This window comes from Dendronephthya gigantea, unplaced genomic scaffold (assembly GCF_004324835.1).
Source record: "Dendronephthya gigantea isolate DGI-Jeju-01 unplaced genomic scaffold, DenGig_1.0 000000F, whole genome shotgun sequence".
Taxonomy (NCBI): domain Eukaryota; kingdom Metazoa; phylum Cnidaria; class Anthozoa; order Malacalcyonacea; family Nephtheidae; genus Dendronephthya; species Dendronephthya gigantea.
In genome coordinates this window covers 793,186-811,999 of record NW_021163010.1, presented here as the reverse complement: position 1 = coordinate 811,999, position 18,814 = coordinate 793,186, and the positions used below count along the sequence as shown (strand labels likewise).

Genomic DNA, 18,814 nt, shown 5'->3' with positions numbered 1-18,814 from the left:
CAGAGAATTCCGGATTTCTCTAATACAATACATCCGATTAATTAATACAATCTAGCGTGACCGTGACGTGTCAGTCTAATGGCCTGACTAGGGGTCAAATTAGAAAAAGTCACAAAAACGTGATGACCCCAGCGAAAGTTTAAACAGTGAATTAACCAAACACGCCTTTTCACCATGTTATAGCTCAAGACTGATATTGCTGCAAGTCTGCAACTCATTTTTCTCTTCACAATTTTTAAAGAAATTTATCACAGCTGACAAATGATCGAATGCTAATTTTTTCATATCAAAGATAATTTGCCAAAGATAATTTGCTTGTGTATTAAAAACGGGCTTTACTTTTCCTGAGGGCAAAGAACTTTTATTCACCAATGATAAAGCACAATGGTATGTTGTTAGAAGCATGATAATTATCTGACGCTTCCAAACGATCGCATAAACAATTTTTGAAAGCTAGTGAGAGCAGGCGCCCTGATCACAGTTGCCCTGATAGAGAGCGACTTTAAATATACGACAGAAAGAATGTGAGGAATGTCGTGCTCGTAAACCGGAAGCCTGTCGGAAGTTCACGCCACGACAAGTAAAACCTCCCCCTTGGGTCAACTAATTATTCATTACTAGCAAAGGTTAAAGATCTTAATATTTCTTAGTCATTTTATAATTCCCAAAGTTAAAACTATTAATCGCTGTTAATCTTTAAACATGCGTACGTCAGACTATCATGATGCACCACAAATGCAGAATGTCGCGTCATTGTGTTGTCAAGGCGTCCCGAGTCATTGGCGTCGTCTAGTCTTTTCTTATTGGTCCCATCAATCACGTGATCGTATTTACATTACATTGTACGATGAAAATATTTCAAATAATATTGCCAGAATTGTATACTAAACGCTGCAAACTTACGAAAGTTTGTGGTATATTCTCACCGGTGTTTAGTTCAGAAAGATACACCGTTATGGTGGAGATGTTTATAGCGCATGAATGCTCGAAGATATGAAAATTACAGTGTGTTTTGGAACGACCAAAATTATCGTTCCTTGTGGAAGTGAACTACCTGTCCGTGAACTTGTACAGCAAGCTATTGTCCGGTACCGAAAAGTGACAAATAAAGTAAGTATCCCCAAGTTGAAATCACTGAATGTTTTATTGTTAATGAGAGACATAAATCTTGTCAAGCTCTTACACTCACCGATCCTCTTTGTGTACTGAAATACGAACTACGAAGTATTTCGCAAGCTATACATATCTATTGTTTGCCCATACTTTGTTTGACATAAATGTTAGTCACTTGGCTGTCGGATTTAACATGAAGCTGTTTAAAATAAATTTTAAGAAATTATAGACCAGGATGTCTGTGTAGACTATTAAAACTTTTCGATTTGATATAACAACAGCCAACTCCATACACATGTTACAACTTTGATTTTAAGTTTATTTAAAATGCGTTAAAAGAAATAATAAAGTTTTTTGCATATAATATTATGAGAGCGTTTAGGCCACAAGATGGCATTTATTTCTTTAATGTAACGATTTCCAACAAGTAAAACAGAAATTTGAAAACAGCCTTGAGCAGTGTATCGCTTCCGTTTTGTTTACTGGCATCTAAGTCTACGTTTTACAAATTATAGCTATCGCTGATTGATAAACCTATTTGCAGGCAATATTTTCGATTATAAAAGGCAACAGTAATCTCCCTATCTTTCATTTATTAGCAAAATGTTGATAAAATAATATACTTTTCTCTGTAGCATACGGATGACTATATACGCGTGCATTGTTTACAAACATGTGATGAGGGAGCCATTTTAGACGAAGATGATACAGTCGGGGATGTTCTTGATGATAAAGACAAGGTAGTTCTTTTTTCCACTTTGGTTTGATTTAAAACAAACCTATAGTGTTTTACATGAAATTTACTATTTCTGAGCACAAAGTTACAATCTAAAACAAACTTGAGGTTATTATTGAATTCTAATTGCAATTTACAAAGTGCGAATTTTTTAACCATTCGTACGAAACGGTATGTGCTGTTATCATTATTCCTTTTCTTTAGTATATTTTATCCTAAATATCTATTACAATGAAACAAGCGCGTATAATTTAAAGTCAAGTGGACTTTTTCATATAAAGCACTGTAATAGTTCTGAAAAATCTTTGAAGTTGAAGTACCTACATCAAAGGAAAAAACTTTCTCATGTTACTTTGGCATTATTGTTATCATAACCAACAAAATATGCAGCTCAAGTTTCAAATATGCCCAGCTTTCCTTTAAGTGACAAGTGTCAAATTTCAAGCCTATCAGCAGATATATCATCTCAAGGAAATTCGCATTTTTTGAAAGTTGCAAATACATTTGGAAATATACTGTGAAATAACGTAGAATTCATGTGTTCGGTGATCTACACAAGTGTTTGATGTAATGCTTCAGTTGACACACATATTTTAGATATTCTACGGTGTTGTTTTTATGCCCTTGCTTTATTCTCCTTTGCCAAAACAAAGCTGAATATTTACTTAAACAGTCTTCTGTTGCTGTTTGGATTTTATTTTCGTATGAGTGTCGTATACAAGGTAAGAAATGCTTTTCATAACTGATACGGTTGATACGGTTTAGTATTTGCGCCTCGGATTAATCTTATTCAGTGAATTTCTGGCTTTTAAATTGTTCAGAAACGTGCGCGATGATGTTTGCATGCTGTCAAGGTATACCTTGCTTGCCGCTAATTATCCGTATTTTATGATATTTCCATGTTGTATCACACTTGAGAACAGGATATATTTGATCCTGTGTCACAGCAACAAGCCTATCTATTGCTTATTGTTTTTCTTTAGCATACTTCAGTCCCAAATAATGCTCATACAGTATTCTGTTATAAAATAAGCATGGACCAAAAATCTATTATTACAGCTACATGCTACAAAGTTTACAGTGTGCAGTGCAGTTCATTGCTTCTAGAATGTAATTGCTTCATAGTAATTGATTAGTGTTTGAATCCAGAATGAATAATTTGAAAGTGCTAACTACCTAATTGACCTTAAATTTTGGGAGAAAAGTGTTGAATTGTATTTGGATTGTCTCATATTAACTATTGTTGGCAGCATTTGGCATTTACCAACTAGAGTGAGATTTTTGCAATGATTTTTGCAGATATATATATTAGAAGATATAATCTTTTTGTATTCTTTTAGAATAAATCTACAATCAGATTCCCATGCATGAGAAATTTTGAGCTTGCAAATGATTTGAAGAGATAGAATGAATAGATGGGTAATGAGAAGTCATTAGAATTGACACATAACATTCATCAGAAGACAAAACATTCATCAGAGTCTGCAACAGGATTATATTGACCCTTTCTACTGCTTCGGTGAAGCCCTTGCTTTGTAATAAACATTGCAAAGTCTGTTCTACAGCAGCAAAATATAAGAAATGTTGTTTAAAAAATTTAAAAATTTAGAGCTATTCTAGGTTCCCTGACAGATTATAGAATTCAAGAACCTCTTATCAGACATCTTTATTGCCTCCTTAATATATAATACATCTTACCAATCTGCCATTCATCAATACAGAACACTAATGTTGGTTGTAAACAGTACCAATGTCATCTGTACCCCCCAATTCATGTTGGTCTTTGCTATGATAGAGCAGGGAATGTATTCATTGTGGTATTCAACCTTTGTAGTTCATTAATTTGAAAAACTCACAAGGGTTAAACTCATTTCTCCTAACATCAAGTTACTTGTGAGATGATTTCCAAGTTCCAAGTGATTTCTATTGCATGTCATAATAAATACTGGTCTCTAGGAAGATACAATCTTACTTTTCATTTGTATTTTATTGATGAAATCGATGGTGTCAATCAAATGACTTACCCTAGCAAGCAACTTCAGGTTGAAATCATTAGTGGCAATTACTCTTTTGGGCTTGGATGGTAAATTATTGCACCCAGGGGAGGTAAAAGAGTTCGAGGGGTGAAAATGCTGACTTTTTTTTCGTTCTTCATAAGAAGGTGAACAATGTATGACTAAAATGTCTATAACATAATTAACATTTCACTGTCATTTCAGTGATGTCAATTCATGAAGAGCTTAATTCCTAGCAATCATTGGCGGTAGAGTTGCAACAGGGGTGCAGATAAAACAAAAGGAGCGATTTTGCCACCAGCGTTCGGCCTTTCTTTTCTCATCTTGTACCTTCGCACTTTGTTTTACCCTCTTTGTTTTCTTAATGGCCTTGTCAAAATAATTCTTAGTCTTTTCTGTTGATCTTATCAAAATGATAATAAAGCTTTCTTGTCATACCAACGAAAGCCATGATTCTTAACAGATCAAGCGGTGAAGTTCCGCACGACCCGGGAACTTGCGGAAATCGATTGTGTTGCTTGACCCTCACTCAGTCTTGCCGTCATAATTCGACAAAAACCTCTTCCTAAATGCGTCATTGCTCGTACGTGCCGGAGAAGATGATAATGTGATTGATGATAACTGACGAATTTACATTGTTGCACCGTCAGGTGGGGTGAATGGTTTTGTGCGAATTTGATATATGTCTGACTGTGACCAATATACATACATGAATAGCGTAAGGGCGTGAGTTGCCATGACTTGACTACTGTTATCACCAGTCCTGGCAATTAAATATTGTGTGTGTGTGTGGGGGGGGGGGGAATTTACAGCGGAAACACTCAGTTGAGCTGGTTGTCCATTATCTACTTCTCGAGTTCCATCCATGGTCTTACTCTCTAGAAGTTAGGCCCAGGCTGCGAACGGTTCTTACGAAATGAACTTGGCTGCTGCCTGCTAGGAAGGTCGTTTTCTTCCTATAAAACCGTCTTGAGCGTCTTTTACAGGATTAATGCAACGTAAAACTAGCGCTTATACTATCATGTATTCATTACATTGGTTAAAACTTTGTATTTGTCAATCTCATTGCCACCTTGTCAAGTATAAAAGAACGATTAAAATAACAGTGTAATTTTCATATTTTATTGTGAATTATCTTATTTTGTTATTTTTTCCCAGACCCCTCGACCCGAGTTGACTGTAGGTAGTGTGTCAGCGGCGTCTACAGCACTACATCTTGGCAATACTACTGTCGCTACAACATACTGAGATCTATGTAGTTTAACGTATTAAGAATAATTAAATGTAATTTCATGCAAGCTTTCATCATTTTAGGTAATCGCGTCTTTTGAAGAGAACCCAATAACTCGACCGGGGCATAATGGTGGTGATGGAACAAGTACATCATCTGTAGGGACTGCAAGCCCTGATATATTTCAAGGAGACACTCGTGGGCCCATTGAAGGCATCCCAGTTACCAGCAACCTCCATTCCAACGACAGACAACCACAGAAGATACTAGATGATTATAAAAACAAAAATCCTTTGCAAGTAAAATACGTAGAAGGCTTCTCACCTCACAGCTCACATTCAACATTAACTGGTGAAAGTCATGAGTCTGCAAGAGAAAATGGATGTCGGCATTTGGAAGGCAGATCGTCAGGATCAGATATCGAAGGTTATGAAGGTGTTGTACATGACAATGATGAAACTCAAGTAAAAGATGATATGTCTGCTTTTAAAAGAGAACCTGCAAGAAAGTCTTTGAAAAGTGATCATTTGGATCGATGGATTAACATGCAAGAATTGTATTCAGAGGTAAGTGTTTGTGGAGCAAAGTGAATGGAAATTGTGGTGCTTCGAGAGCTTTACAGAATTTATACTCAATTTTGTTTTATATATTTATGAATATCAATTCGTTTTATTGCTGCTAACAATAGATAATATTTAAAGCAAGATAAAGATTCCCTTAGATAAAAAACAAGATCAATAATCGGAACATTTGTTCTTTGGTATTCATTCTTTTTATGTTTTTTAGTACAAGAGACATGAACCAACCGGAGCTCCACCATCACCAGTTGAGAAATATACCCTTCCTGATTCTAATGCAAGAATTAACAGACAGATATCCCTGACTTTATCTGAACCTGAGTAAGTCAAGTTTGTTGTTTTTGCTGTAAAGATTGTCTCGATTTTCTGCAAGGAATAAACGGTGTTTATGAGTGAAATTTCCAGACAAAATTTGTAAACAATTTTAAATCCATCCACAGTTTAGCTGTTTGTGTTTTTGGAACAAAATTAGGTGTTGATGACAGGTTAAGAGTGTGGTGGGACGCGCCAAGTTATTTTAAGATCAAACCTAGAACGATACGGAAAATGCCACTTCTTCTGCACTTCTCAAAGCTTCATTAACCAACGCCTTTCCTGTCGGAGGTGTAGGTTTCGCTGTCGTAAAATGAATATAGTCACACATCGATAAAACCCAGACATAAAATTATTATAAAAAAAACAATTGCACGACATAATCACTTGTGATCACGATATATCGGAATGCGAATTTTGAAAATTGGTTTTCAGTAATTTCTTCCATGATGCTATTCTTTATTAGGGACTCCGAACATGTCAATGTTGTTTTAAAGCCAACTATGGGGGAAAATCTTGGAATTACGGTTCAAGGATATAAAACTGCTGATGAAAGGTAAAAATATAATAAAGTACATGGGATGTATGTGCCTCTCACTTTATAGTTATGTAACGTTGCTATTGAGTATCAAATGTGGTATAACAACTGCCTAAAATAAACAAAACACTTCTCGACGTTTCGACCTGAGGGCCTTCGTCAGGAGAAGAAGTATTTTGTCTATTTTAGGCAGTTGTTATACCACATTTGATGCTAAGTTGTTTGAAGACGCTGCCACGCTGCTCCCTGGTTATATTGTTGCTATTGAGTATTCTACACTCTATGAATTAATGTACATGGAAAAATTTTCAGATGATGGACTTTTAGTTTTATCCCTGAACATATTTATATAGTTCCAAATAGTTTCCATTGTGTTAATTAATATACAGTAGGCAGTAGTTGCAGGTTTCTTTGTTTGCGGAAGTATCACCTGCTTTTATTCAGTCAATGCGGGGTTCATAACAAACTCATGCACTACATGCATGCGTGATTGCTATAACACACCCATGCAAACTCATGCAAGAATGCTTACACAGCTTGATTTCCTCGTTGTTCTACAAGTCATGATTCCGTCGAATAATTTGCTGAAAGTTTCATTTTATTTCATTTCTCCCAGTCAAGAAGCTTTCATTTCTCCCAGCCAAGAGTCAAAACCCTGTACTGCATTTCATTACTGTATAAATATATATGCCAGACGAAGAAATATGCAAAGATTTCGCGTCTTTGCAGAACTACATATGTCCGACATGAGATATTTTTTTTCTGCAGTGAACTTGGTCTCATTGTGTTTGAAATTGATCCTAAAGGCTGCGCTGCCCGGGATGGTCGTGTCCAGGTAGGAGATTATTACATTGTGTATTGTATTGTGTACTTTGGTATATATGTGTTCAACTAATTTGAAATATCGAAAAATGAAACTTAATAAACGTCAGAAAAGGAATCATTTTGTGCATTTTACTGCATGCATGTACAATTTTACAACCCACGTTGTGTGGGCGAATTCGGCAGTTTGGACAGAGCCAGCGTTTCATTTCCTGCCGTTGTTCGTCGTCAAGTAGACAATACAATCATATTGGCATTCTTGGTTGCATAAATTTTCCTAAGTATTGTTGCACGAAACGTATAGTTTTATATAAAGAGGAGTTTTTTAATGTGATGTCAAGTAAACATAAACAATGTCATTTGTCTATTATCAGGTAGCTGATCGCATTGTGGCTGTAAATAATCAAGATCTCACGAATGTTAGTAACGAAAGGTGAGTTGCTGGGATACTTGTTTATAATATACTCTAATACACTGCAGTCAGTTGCCGTTCACCGTATTAGTTGATTATATTTTATACATGTGCATTGTTTAAATTTACTTATTGTAGTGATATTCAAAAGAAATGAAACTGTTAATTAAATAAAATTATGCAATTTCCTTTCGCTTCTGACCACAAAATCTGCCATTTGATGATTTCTTTTATAAATACATATACGAGCAGAACAATGTTTAAGGCAAGGTTTTGACGTACAATTTCCGTTAAATTATATATAATAACGCGCGACAATAGTTTTACAATCTTATTAAACAATAGAATCATCGACGGGAAGTTTTTCACTCGGAATATAATGCATTAAATTACGGATATCGTCAATTATACGAAGAAATTCTTCAAAGATGAACGTGACTATTTTTATTAAGCAAACTTTGTTTTTTTTATATATTGAAAATTAATTTTTCGAGAAATTTTGCCTCGTCTCTATTAAAATCTTTCTAGTTTTGTTCGACAAAGTCTCATGCAGGATGTTCTTGTGGCTTACGATATTTTTTGAGTATACGCAGTTTTACGGAGTCCTGTGAAACACTAGTATTTTTTGCTAATATTTATTAGAATGTATACATGTAGGATATTAAACAATCGAGATGAATTATATAAAATTAGACGGAAATGCCTCGTAAGTGGCCTGCATCGTGTAATATGATAAGGAGCATTATTCCCACGTAATATCCTGCGATCTTTTACTGATAACCGGAATTATGCATGCACGTTTCCTTACCCAATGTCTCCTTTAATCACCATATACAGCCTTATTGTGCAGTATTGACGTGTGTGTGAATAATGAATATAAATTGTGCTGGTATCGCTCAAGCTCTGAATGTCGAATCTTGTCAGTCAAAGAAGTAACAACTCAGTCGATCATGTTTATTGGATAGTTTGAAGATTTGAGTTAGAATTAAGCAAAAAAGCCCATGAAAAGACTAAAAAGTTAAAATAGTACATGTGAAATATCACGGCACTTGACTCTTAATAGTTCGCCGCCCTAATTAACATAATACCGCAAAGCACTTATTAAGCATACCTGTTTCGCCCAAATCTTTCTCACTTCATCATAAACCTTGGTCGCGGTAGTGTCTGGCGAGCCATCAGAAATTTGTTTTTTAATATTGTTTGTTTCTTTGAATTTGTTGTTCAGAAGAAACGTTATGAGGATGTTGTTTTAAATACTGGCTTCACAAATTTGAAACATTGTTATCATTGGATATATTTTGAAAATATGTTGTATGATATTCTTCCTATCAGGGCAGAGGAAGCGTTTAGTAAAGCTCTACAGTGTGACACCATTGAACTAAGTATTTCAAGATCTCATTCCTTTCTACCTGAAAGTCAATCTTTTCGCGTGATCTCTGGAAATGGTACAAGTTCACCGGCTGAGTCCAGCATTGATAGAATAAGTGATGAAGGTCAGTCGTCTTATTTTACGAAACTGTAAAGGGTAATAACACTAGCCTTATTTATGCCGGATTTTAAAAGACGAACTATCCGTCTGTAACGGAATTGCATGGGCAGTGGGTTAAAATAAACTTCTTATAATTATGAATATATCACTATGATCATAGTGACTTAAACCAGTCGGGCAAAATACACATGAATTGTTGTCTTGTCAAAGATATTTCTCTAAGATATTACGCTGGATTAAGCAGATATTTGTGAAATTATTGTAAAGATATTGTTGCCGCAATACACAGTGTTTATTTCAGTTATAAGGTTATAGAGGCCAGTCTAAGATTGTAGTTTAGTACCGATGTAAGAAAATATTTTATTCATTTATTTTATTTGAACCTTTCAACAGATAAAAATACTTTACCGCCTTTGCCAACCTTCACATCTCCAGCATACAAAAAATCAAGTCAAGATAAGACTGATGTCGCAATCCCAAGAATTGTTGAGAAGACGATTGTTATCGAGTTACAAAAAGGTTAGTATATAAATACAGTTAGACACATTTCTATCACAAGTAAACAGCTAAAAATAATGGATTTTTACGATTTACACTACGTTTTTTCAAAATTAACTTATACCAGAATAAATTCTCAAAAGGTTTGCTAATGTTTTATGTGACTTAATAATACATGCAGGAATGTATTTTGGTACTTTAAAAAACCACGTTGGCCAGGAAACTCGGCCCACTTGATTATATCTTTGTGCATAATTCTTAAGGACTGCTTTTATTAACGCTAATGTAATAAAACAACTCGTTATAATGTAGCCAGAGTATGTAAGAGAGAAAACCAGGCAGTGATCACACGGTGCTTTCATTTCGTTCATAAAAGTAGTTTTGTTGCGCATCTGAAGTGATAATACATACATTTACTTGAGAACAAAAACAATATATTGTATCTCAGTGATCATTAATATTTCTATTATCAAAACTATGCAAAAATGTCGGAATAAATCACCGAATATTTTCAACCTGATAATTTTTTTGAATAGAGATGAAATGAGGCGCATGATGTTGTGCCAAAGATAATTATTCATATGTAGAGAATGTTGGAACAGTTGATGATTAATCCGTTGGCAAAAACAAGTTAGGTTGACACAAGTCATCGCTGCAAACAGTTGTTTTGTTTCTTAAAAAAAATACCGACAAAAGAAATGAATCAATTTTGGCAGAGTGTATGGGAGAGTTACACAATCGGCTCTCAATATCTCAAGTCTCAATATATCATCTCTGTTTATTGTCACAAAAAATTCCAAATGAGAAATCTCGACGAACAGTAAACATTATCATGCATTATGTTCCCGTCTGCGACAAAACTTCACTGCCTGCTTCTTATCTGACATATTTCTTCTCTCTGTTTTTGGTAAAATCATGTTCGAGTTTTTCAAATCGATTGAGGTCACTCAATTATAATTATGCTGATATTAAACTGAACAACCATGACATAATGAATGGGAATAGATTGCTTTTCCCAACCGAACCTGCGTCGGTGTTGTTGTGACAACAACCTTTCGGAGACTGAGGAGTTTCTTTGATAATCTTTATTTAAAGAATTTTAAGATTTAGATAATAAAGACATGTAAGGTATAATTTCTTTGATAGAATATTTGATATTATTTCATAACGGAAAAAGACACAAACTGATATGATACTATGATATAATATTGTTGTAGAATATTATCTCACATGTTCGTGTCGCTTTTAAGTATAACGGAAGTTATAGATACCCACTAAAGCGAGAATTGACGGGATTTAGAAATTCTAGTCCAATTCTGGTTGACAAACGTGAATAGCCAATTGAGACAGGGCGTGATTGATGTCAAATTCTACGGATGTTATAATTTTTTAGGGAGTGATGGTTTAGGCTTCAGTGTGACATCACGTGATAATCCTGCGGGTGGCGCATGCCCTATTTATGTGAAGAACATTTTACAATATGGTGCCGCAATACGTGATGGTCAGTTGCAAGCTGGTGATCAAATATTAGAGGTGTGTGGCTGCTACGTGTACATACTAGTGTTCTGTTCGCTCACCATTCACCACGATTTTGTATATCCTCCCCCTTTGTGTTGACTGCATATTAAAAAGTTTAATTATTGAGACATCTTCAGCTTTCCCATTACGCAGTAAACAGATGACTTTTTAGTGATTTACTGACAATAAACAATCAGTATCATTTTGGGAATGAATCAGTTCCTTGTTATCTTTCTAATATTCACTAGGTCAAAATTGTTATCTTTTTAATATTCACTAGGTCAAAATTGTTATCTTTTTAATATTCGCCAGGTCAATGGGACAGAAATGACTGGAAAAAGCCAAGAGCAAGCTGTCAACGTTCTTCGAAGTACTAAAGGACAAGTAAAACTGTTAGTTCAAAGAAAAGTCACCGTAACATCTCCTATCGGCTCTAAGAAACTCGTAAGTACAGTTAACCAGTAAAATTTAGGCACAAGGTTCCTATTTACCTACCTGATGACGGCAGGTGATGAGGAAAGCCAAGTTTTAAGCGGTCAAACTTTGTTTAGAAAAGAGCTTTAAGTGTAAACGTGGAAATTCGATTTACTGGTAGATATCGAGATATATAAGAAACGAGGACCTGTTATTTGGTGAAATTTATTATGCAAAGTCAATGTAAATATTGTTTTTTAGATTAAAGACCTAGAACGAGCTCCATCAGACAGTCGCGGTAATAAAATCCTCACCTACCAGATACCGCTGCCTGTTTCAGGCACGGCGGGACTGGGCATCACAGTGAAAGGCAAATCAAATATATCGGAACAAAATGAAAGTTCTGGAGATGATCTTGGAATTTTTGTTAAAACAGTTGTACCTGGAGGTGCTGCCCATCAGGTCAGTACGATGGATTGATTGATTGATTGATTGATCGATGCGTTGTAATATACTGAGAGACATTCCCATAATTGCTGCCTTGTGATTTTCTTCTTGATATCATGTCTACATTTTTACCAAAGATGAAAGCATATCAGATTCTTGTGCTGTTTCTTCTTAGAGACCCTTTCAGTTTCAGGTTATTTTAATTTTTTTTTCTTAAAGCAATTTTTTTTATTCTAGGATGGTCGCATGCGACCAAACGATCAATTGATTAGTGTTAATGGCGTCAAACTAACTGGGATGTCAAACTCGTCAGCAATGAAAACACTCCGTTCTGCTATGGAAAAAAAGATCGTAGGATCTGTAGAAGTAACTGTGATACGAAGTGTTCAAGAAATTTTGGACAACGTGAGTGAACTGGAAACTATACAGCAAAAAAGAGACACAAGTGATCGGGCGATTGACGTTGGAAGGACTGGAAATGAACGAATTGATGTTCCTGACGGAGCATTAGCAGATATCAAAGAGATTGGGTCAGATTGTAGCGATGAGAAAATCAATCACCAAGGTATATTTTAAGCCTTAATTATTTTTATAAGCCTCCTCCCCCCCTCCCTCCTCCCTCCCCCTCCCTCCCTCCCCTCTCCTCCCTCCCTCCCTCCCTCCCTCCTCCCTCCCTCCCTCCCTCCCTCCCTCCCTCCCTCCCTCCCTCCTCCTCCCTCCTCCCTCCCTCCCCTCCCTCCTCCCTCCCTCCTCCCTCCCTCCCTCCTCCCTCCCTCCCTCCCTCCCTCCTTTAAGTCAACGCCATCCAGAGTTAGTAATAAGACGCAGGTGATCGTGCCGTTGAATACGCCCGGAACACTGGTGATCACTGAAAACCGAACTTCTGCCCTTTGTCCATCCCGTCTATCCACCAGTGCTCCCGTCTATCCACCGACTAATAAATTGCACATATTCTTAGAAACAAATATCAAGGAAAATTCTCGTTCTAAACTTGACGAGCTCAAACCGTCGAACTATTACGTCAAGCCTGCCTCAGATGACGAACTGCGCCGTGGTGTGAAACAAAATAATATTTTCAGTGATAAAGTACGCCATACTTCACCTCAACGAAGAACTGTTTCAGATGATGAAGTAAAACATCGTTCTACTGACCGTAGAAATCAAAATGAAGAGATGAAGAAGCTTTTTGCTAAACCAGTTCTTAATGAAAAAACTAGGGATGTGATATCCAGTAGCAATCGTGCTTTAAATAGTAATACTGGTAGTAAAGATGGAGGCATATCAAGTAATCATCATGCTAGCAATAAAGATGAAGGAAAATTGAACATTAACACTCCAGTAGAAGATGAAGTCACTGAACTTAGGCCAGGTCGTGGACGAACGGCAAAGTTAGGTAATGGTATTCACAGAAATCCTTCATATTATATTGCTATGAATAGAACTGGACAGCGAACTGAAAGATTGCCTAAAGCGAAGAAACATTTGTCCAAGTCACCGTTTTACCAGCCAAAAGACGAAACCCAAAATAAGCCAGACTCTAGCAAAGAAGAGAAGCCAAAAATAGTAATTGCATCAATTACGGATACTGCAAGGGTATGGAACACCACTCATCCAATGGTTATCACTAATAGACCAACCAGTACAGTCGCTGAACCAACATCAGCATTAAGTACCTCTGCACCAGCAACAATACCTAGGTCATCTGATCACTCACGTGCCAATCTCTCCCCACCACGTGAGAGCAAACGTCCTCCTACATCCATTAATATACCTCGAGGTACACCACCTCCACCACCACCTCGAACACAAAGACCATCACCCTATACAAAACAGTTTCCTAATTACTTATTAGCGACTGCACAATCTCCTCGGAAATCTGATAGTAATTACTCGGACTATTCTGATGGTAGTGATGTTTCCTCTCAAAGCCCGAGAAAGAACTCAGCGACGGTAAGCTCGGCTAAGGTTGTTTCAGCGACCGAAGTTAGGCCTGAAAATAAAAACGAAAAGCCGATTGTATCCGCTCAGGGCTCGAACGAGTCTAAAATTGATGACGTGATAGATTACTTGACGGATGATGACGAGGAAGGTACTGGGGATCACTTTGTCCGAGAAGGAATGGGGCGACAGTCAATGTCGGAAAAGAGATTTAAACTAGCACAAGCTGATATCACTCAGACGGAGTTTTATAAACAGAGAGTTACACGGTCAAGAAGTTTAGAAGGTTGGTGAGGATTTTGTTGCCATCGTTTTGTACAGTTTTCTTACCTTTCCCAGGCAGAGATATGTTTTAAGATTAACCTTTTATCTTCTTCCTCTTTGCAGGCGCAATCAAGGAAAATAATGACCCAGTAGCCCTTCAAACAAGTAAGTTTTCTTAAACAATGTAAAAAAAAATAATATAGTAAAGAATTGTGTATAGACTCGAAATTAAGATCATTACCCCATTAGAAATATCCCCCAACAGAAGCAGCAGGTTTATTTCTTTCCGATCTTCTGTTCTTTTTTAACTATATGCATTCATTCTGTGTAGAAACTCTGCCCAGGCCTAGCACGACGCCAATAGAAAAAAGCCGAAGACGGAAATCTGATGACTCTAATGAAAGATTGATTGGTAAAAATTTTCATGCCATGCTAATACTTGCCAACGAATGCTGATTTTCCTTGAATTAGGAAAACAGAACTGATAACTGATCTTTTTATATTTTCACAGATTTCAACCCTCCAATTCCCAAAGAACGCAGTAAGAAAAATGACAAGGAATCGCTGACTCTTGGTAGTTTTGATCCAAATAGCGTGAGGGGTCAATGGAGAACAAGTTCTGACGGTGTTGTAAAGAAATATGGTCGGCATGGAAATTATGTTAAAGCTTCTCCTTTAGCTTCAATGTAAGTAAAAGTTTAATAAATTTATCGTGTTTCTCGTTTCTTATGCGCGAGTGCAGCTTTAACATGCTGTGTTTAAGTTCATCATGTTCATGTAAAATTGGTTCACATTAAATGTATTCAAGTAGAGAAAGTCAGGAAAAAGAGTTTCCAGTAGTTGCATTAAATATTGATAGTTTTCTTTAAATGTATCGGCGGCTTATGTGATGTGGAGATATTGATTCATATTATTTGAAGGTAGTTATAATTGTATTCCATAATTTCAGGCCTAACAACAATTTTGAATCATCAGTTCACCCTGATGGCTCGCAAGTGAATAGTGAAGATGCTATACCAATCACAATGCAAAGCAATGCTGATTATAATTTAGTACATCCAAAGGTCAAGAAGAAATCAAGTGGTTTCAATCTGAAAAATTTGGGGGCAGCTCTTAAGTAAGATATTTTTTATGTATTTTGTGTGTATTGTTACAGCTCTGCCGATAAAACAATCAAATTGCATAATCTGTAACAAAAATATTGTCAACACGGGGACATAGCTATACAAAAATAGGAAATACACAGGAAATATACAAAACAACATGCTTTAAAAGAAACTAAAGAAATCTTAGGGGTAAAGTTCAAGAGTCAAGCTCTGTTAACAGCGATAGAACAGACATTTCTCATAATGACGTCAAGCGCGTGCGTTTGATACTACAAGATGTTTCATTGGCTCGTTAGTTTTGCTGAGCCAATCAAACGTCTTGTATAATATCAGACTTTCCGCGTTTGAAGTCATTATGGGAAATGTCTATTATTCTGAGGGCTGTATTGTGAAATGTGGTGTCAAACATTCGACAAATCAAAAAAGTTGTCGTGAATGACTTTTTACAATAATCTCTTTTTCTGTGAACTATAAGTTTCCTCAAACCTAATTTCTGTATTATACTGATTAAATTCCTCCTTATTTTATATCCTTGCATTCTATTCTCATGTTTTCCCTCCAAAATTTTAGATATTTTAAAGGCTATTAATTCACAATTATAAAACACTAAAAATAAAATTTAACCGTAGCACTAACAAATTAACCATTAATATAATATAATATATATAGGGAGAGAGTAATGCACAATTCGCAAGCAAACTGTGTAATGTATTTTTCTGACTTTAAAGAATCGTGCACCGAATCAGCACCGTGCTTGAGCTGTTTTAAATGTAATCCAGTATTAATATGTTTAAATTTTTTTCTAATCCAATGAATAAATATGATTTATTTGTTCTTTAATCCCCAGCTTCTGGCACAATGGCAAATAGTGAGCAATAATGGATACGATGAACAAAAGGATGAACAAGAGACGTAGCTAGACTTTTCAATTCCATTTTATAAATTCTGTTTACACAACAAGACGATTAAGAAATCCTCGACATCTTTTGTAAATGGATAGAGTTTTAAAACCGAAATATATTAATAAAATAATTATAATAATAAATTATAAATTAATAAATGTCTGTAGTAATATTTAAAAAATAAGCATCAAAATAATAAACTAATCCAACTAATTAATCCATATCTTAATTGCAAAACATTTTAACCCAAAAATGACTCAAATTACATAGGGTAAGTTTGAATTAATATATTTCAGGCAAACCCACTAAAAATCAGGAAAATAGGAACATACATATTTATATGGCCATGCAAAATATCGCAGCCTTCGCTATTTCGAACGAGATATATTTTGGTGGAGTGTTCAACAGAGATATTTTAGTTTGAGTCTTTTGCTTCTTGCACTCGCTTGCAAAAAAGAAAATTCAAGCAGCGAAAGACTATGTTTGTCAATGTGTGCGAAGGAAGAAGGGCAGAATAACAAGCTCTGTGATTTGACAATATTTCTTTGTTAAAATTTGTTAAGAAGAACAGCAATGTTGAACTGGTCTGTCTTATTAATATGAAGTAATTATGTTAAACTATTTCTATTCGTAGACCAAAAGCGTACAAAGGTAAATATGACATGCAATCTCGCCAGGCGCCTGAATCACCAAGTGAGCCCCCGGTTGATATGGATGAACAGCGTTATCGTCAGCTAGTACTTGGTGAACCACGAGAGCGAAGTCTCTCTGAAACATTGTACACACGTTATGTTTCAGTTAACGATTCTCCAGAAAGCACTCGCAGTCGAAGAAAGAAATCGGAACAAGCTGAGAGAAAGAAATCGGAACGACCATCACCTACTTCACTACAAGACATTTTGAAAAAAGGGAGCGGAGAGTACTCAATTACAGAATCTGCACAAATATAGCCCCTTCTCACTGTCCCAGTTGATTCTCATATCATAACCAATTGAGATATCCTATGGAAATTCACCAAGCGCGTTATCACAGTTAACAACTACGTGTAATAATGACCAGGACTTAATTCCTCTGAAGTTCTTTCCCCAAACATGGTACTTTGTGCTAATATAGGAATTTGTTTTCTCGAAAACATGTCTCTTAATCTGTTCAAGTCAAAACACGAATCCCTCTTCATAAGTCTTATGTATATAAATAGCATCTCGTGTCTCTCTCGATTGCATCTTTCCGTTTTTCGCCTGATAGTTATATCATCACTCGTCATCACAAAGATTGATTAGGTTGCCAACTTGACATTTACCTCTGATCTGTTCTGAGTTGGATGTTTAATTCCCTAACTCTTGGTATCAAGTACTGAAAATGGAAGAGTCAAGTGTGGGTTAAATGTTTTAAATTGTGTGTTTCGTTCACAATTAAACTTTTCATAAAGTACAATTTTTGTTACTTGGATGTGAAGAAATACGACAAACGAAAATGTCTTATAACTTGCGGAGATTAAACATAATTTAAATTCATTTATATTCGATTTGAAACGTAAAATATCTTTAAACGTGTCCGTCTAATATTCTTTATAATTATTTGTCTTCGGCCAAGTCAGGATATTTCCGTTGTTTAAGTTTCTTCACTCTGATGCCAAGGAATGGCAAGATCTCAGAGCTTTCGTGTTTTATAAATATGCATTTACAGTGAGAAGTCTTGCTGACTTTGTAATTTACGATTTTTAAGCTATAAGTAAATATCTTCTTCGACCAAATAAACAATTTTGTATATGTACATTGATATTTTAGTTGATTAATGTAATTTTGTATAATTATATATGATATTAAATAGGATAAAGATAATAGAATATAGCTACCCACAATAAATAAAATATATTTGATGGCAGGTTATTGCCAGAGGAATATATTATGAAAGAAGTATTCATTCTCATTCATGGCCCTGCAACAATGGTGCCATTGCCTAGGGCGCTGCCTGCGTTGACGTGTCCAACGACACTATAAAATGCACTGTTTGAACCCCAGTCGGGTGCTAGCCTGATGATGATCATCGCTGGAAATTCTAAATAGCTTTCACAGTAAATGAATTGACCCATTTCGTCTGTCTGGTTACATTATGCTGGCTACAAAAGAATCGCAACTGTTGAAATCACCCGTCAGTTTTAAACGCGGGATATGCGTGAATACAGGGTGAGGAATTGACTGATGCTTTTTGACAGAAGTTGCCAGACATGCATGAATTATTAATTCCTTTGAAAATAAGTATTGTTCCCTTCGGGAATTAAAATGCATCCCAACCGCGATATTTAGCATTCTGTTGGACCGACCAAATTCAAAAAGGTGTTAAAGCAGGCCAGTCATAAGTTTGCAGCAAATTTGAATAGGGCGGCGGCCAGCGCGTTAGTTTTGCCTTGCGGACAGTGTCTGCAGGTACATGAGCAAAATAACTATTACAGCAAGCTTTATACGACGTTATACACCGCAT

The 18,814-nt window shown here is 36.0% G+C and overlaps 1 protein-coding gene across 3 annotated transcripts; it reads left to right on the top strand.

Moving 5' to 3' along the window:
• The first annotated feature begins 852 nt into the window (after positions 1 to 852).
• On the top strand, positions 853 to 18,186 carry LOC114540716. 3 transcript variants are annotated; one of them, XM_028560865.1, is made up of 19 exons: positions 853 to 1,110; positions 1,749 to 1,853; positions 5,179 to 5,661; positions 5,882 to 5,994; positions 6,452 to 6,541; positions 7,292 to 7,358; positions 7,720 to 7,778; positions 9,090 to 9,250; positions 9,640 to 9,765; positions 11,138 to 11,277; positions 11,575 to 11,706; positions 11,938 to 12,138; positions 12,361 to 12,688; positions 13,082 to 14,347; positions 14,449 to 14,490; positions 14,657 to 14,737; positions 14,837 to 15,011; positions 15,275 to 15,442; positions 16,968 to 18,186. In XM_028560865.1, exons 1-19 carry the CDS (start codon positions 982 to 984, stop codon positions 17,281 to 17,283), a joined length of 4,182 nt encoding a protein of 1,393 aa, XP_028416666.1. In that variant the 5' UTR covers positions 853 to 981; the 3' UTR covers positions 17,284 to 18,186. The 3 variants fall into 3 exon arrangements, with proteins under 3 accessions (XP_028416666.1, XP_028416722.1, XP_028416675.1); XM_028560921.1 differs by lacking the exon at positions 16,968 to 18,186 and adding an exon at positions 16,279 to 16,920; XM_028560874.1 differs by lacking the exons at positions 853 to 1,110; positions 1,749 to 1,853 and adding an exon at positions 2,239 to 2,571.
• Positions 18,187 to 18,814: the final 628 nt, after the last annotated feature.

Bases quoted from the DNA above. Each gene is read 5' to 3' on its own strand.
- LOC114540716 (XM_028560865.1), top strand. From the start codon at position 982: ATGCTCGAAGATATGAAAATTACAGTGTGTTTTGGAACGACCAAAATT. The intron at 7,359-7,719 runs GTAGGAGATTAT...GTCTATTATCAG, and splicing joins CCCGGGATGGTCGTGTCCAG to GTAGCTGATCGCATTGTGGC. The intron at 14,348-14,448 runs GTTGGTGAGGAT...TCCTCTTTGCAG, and splicing joins ACGGTCAAGAAGTTTAGAAG to GCGCAATCAAGGAAAATAAT.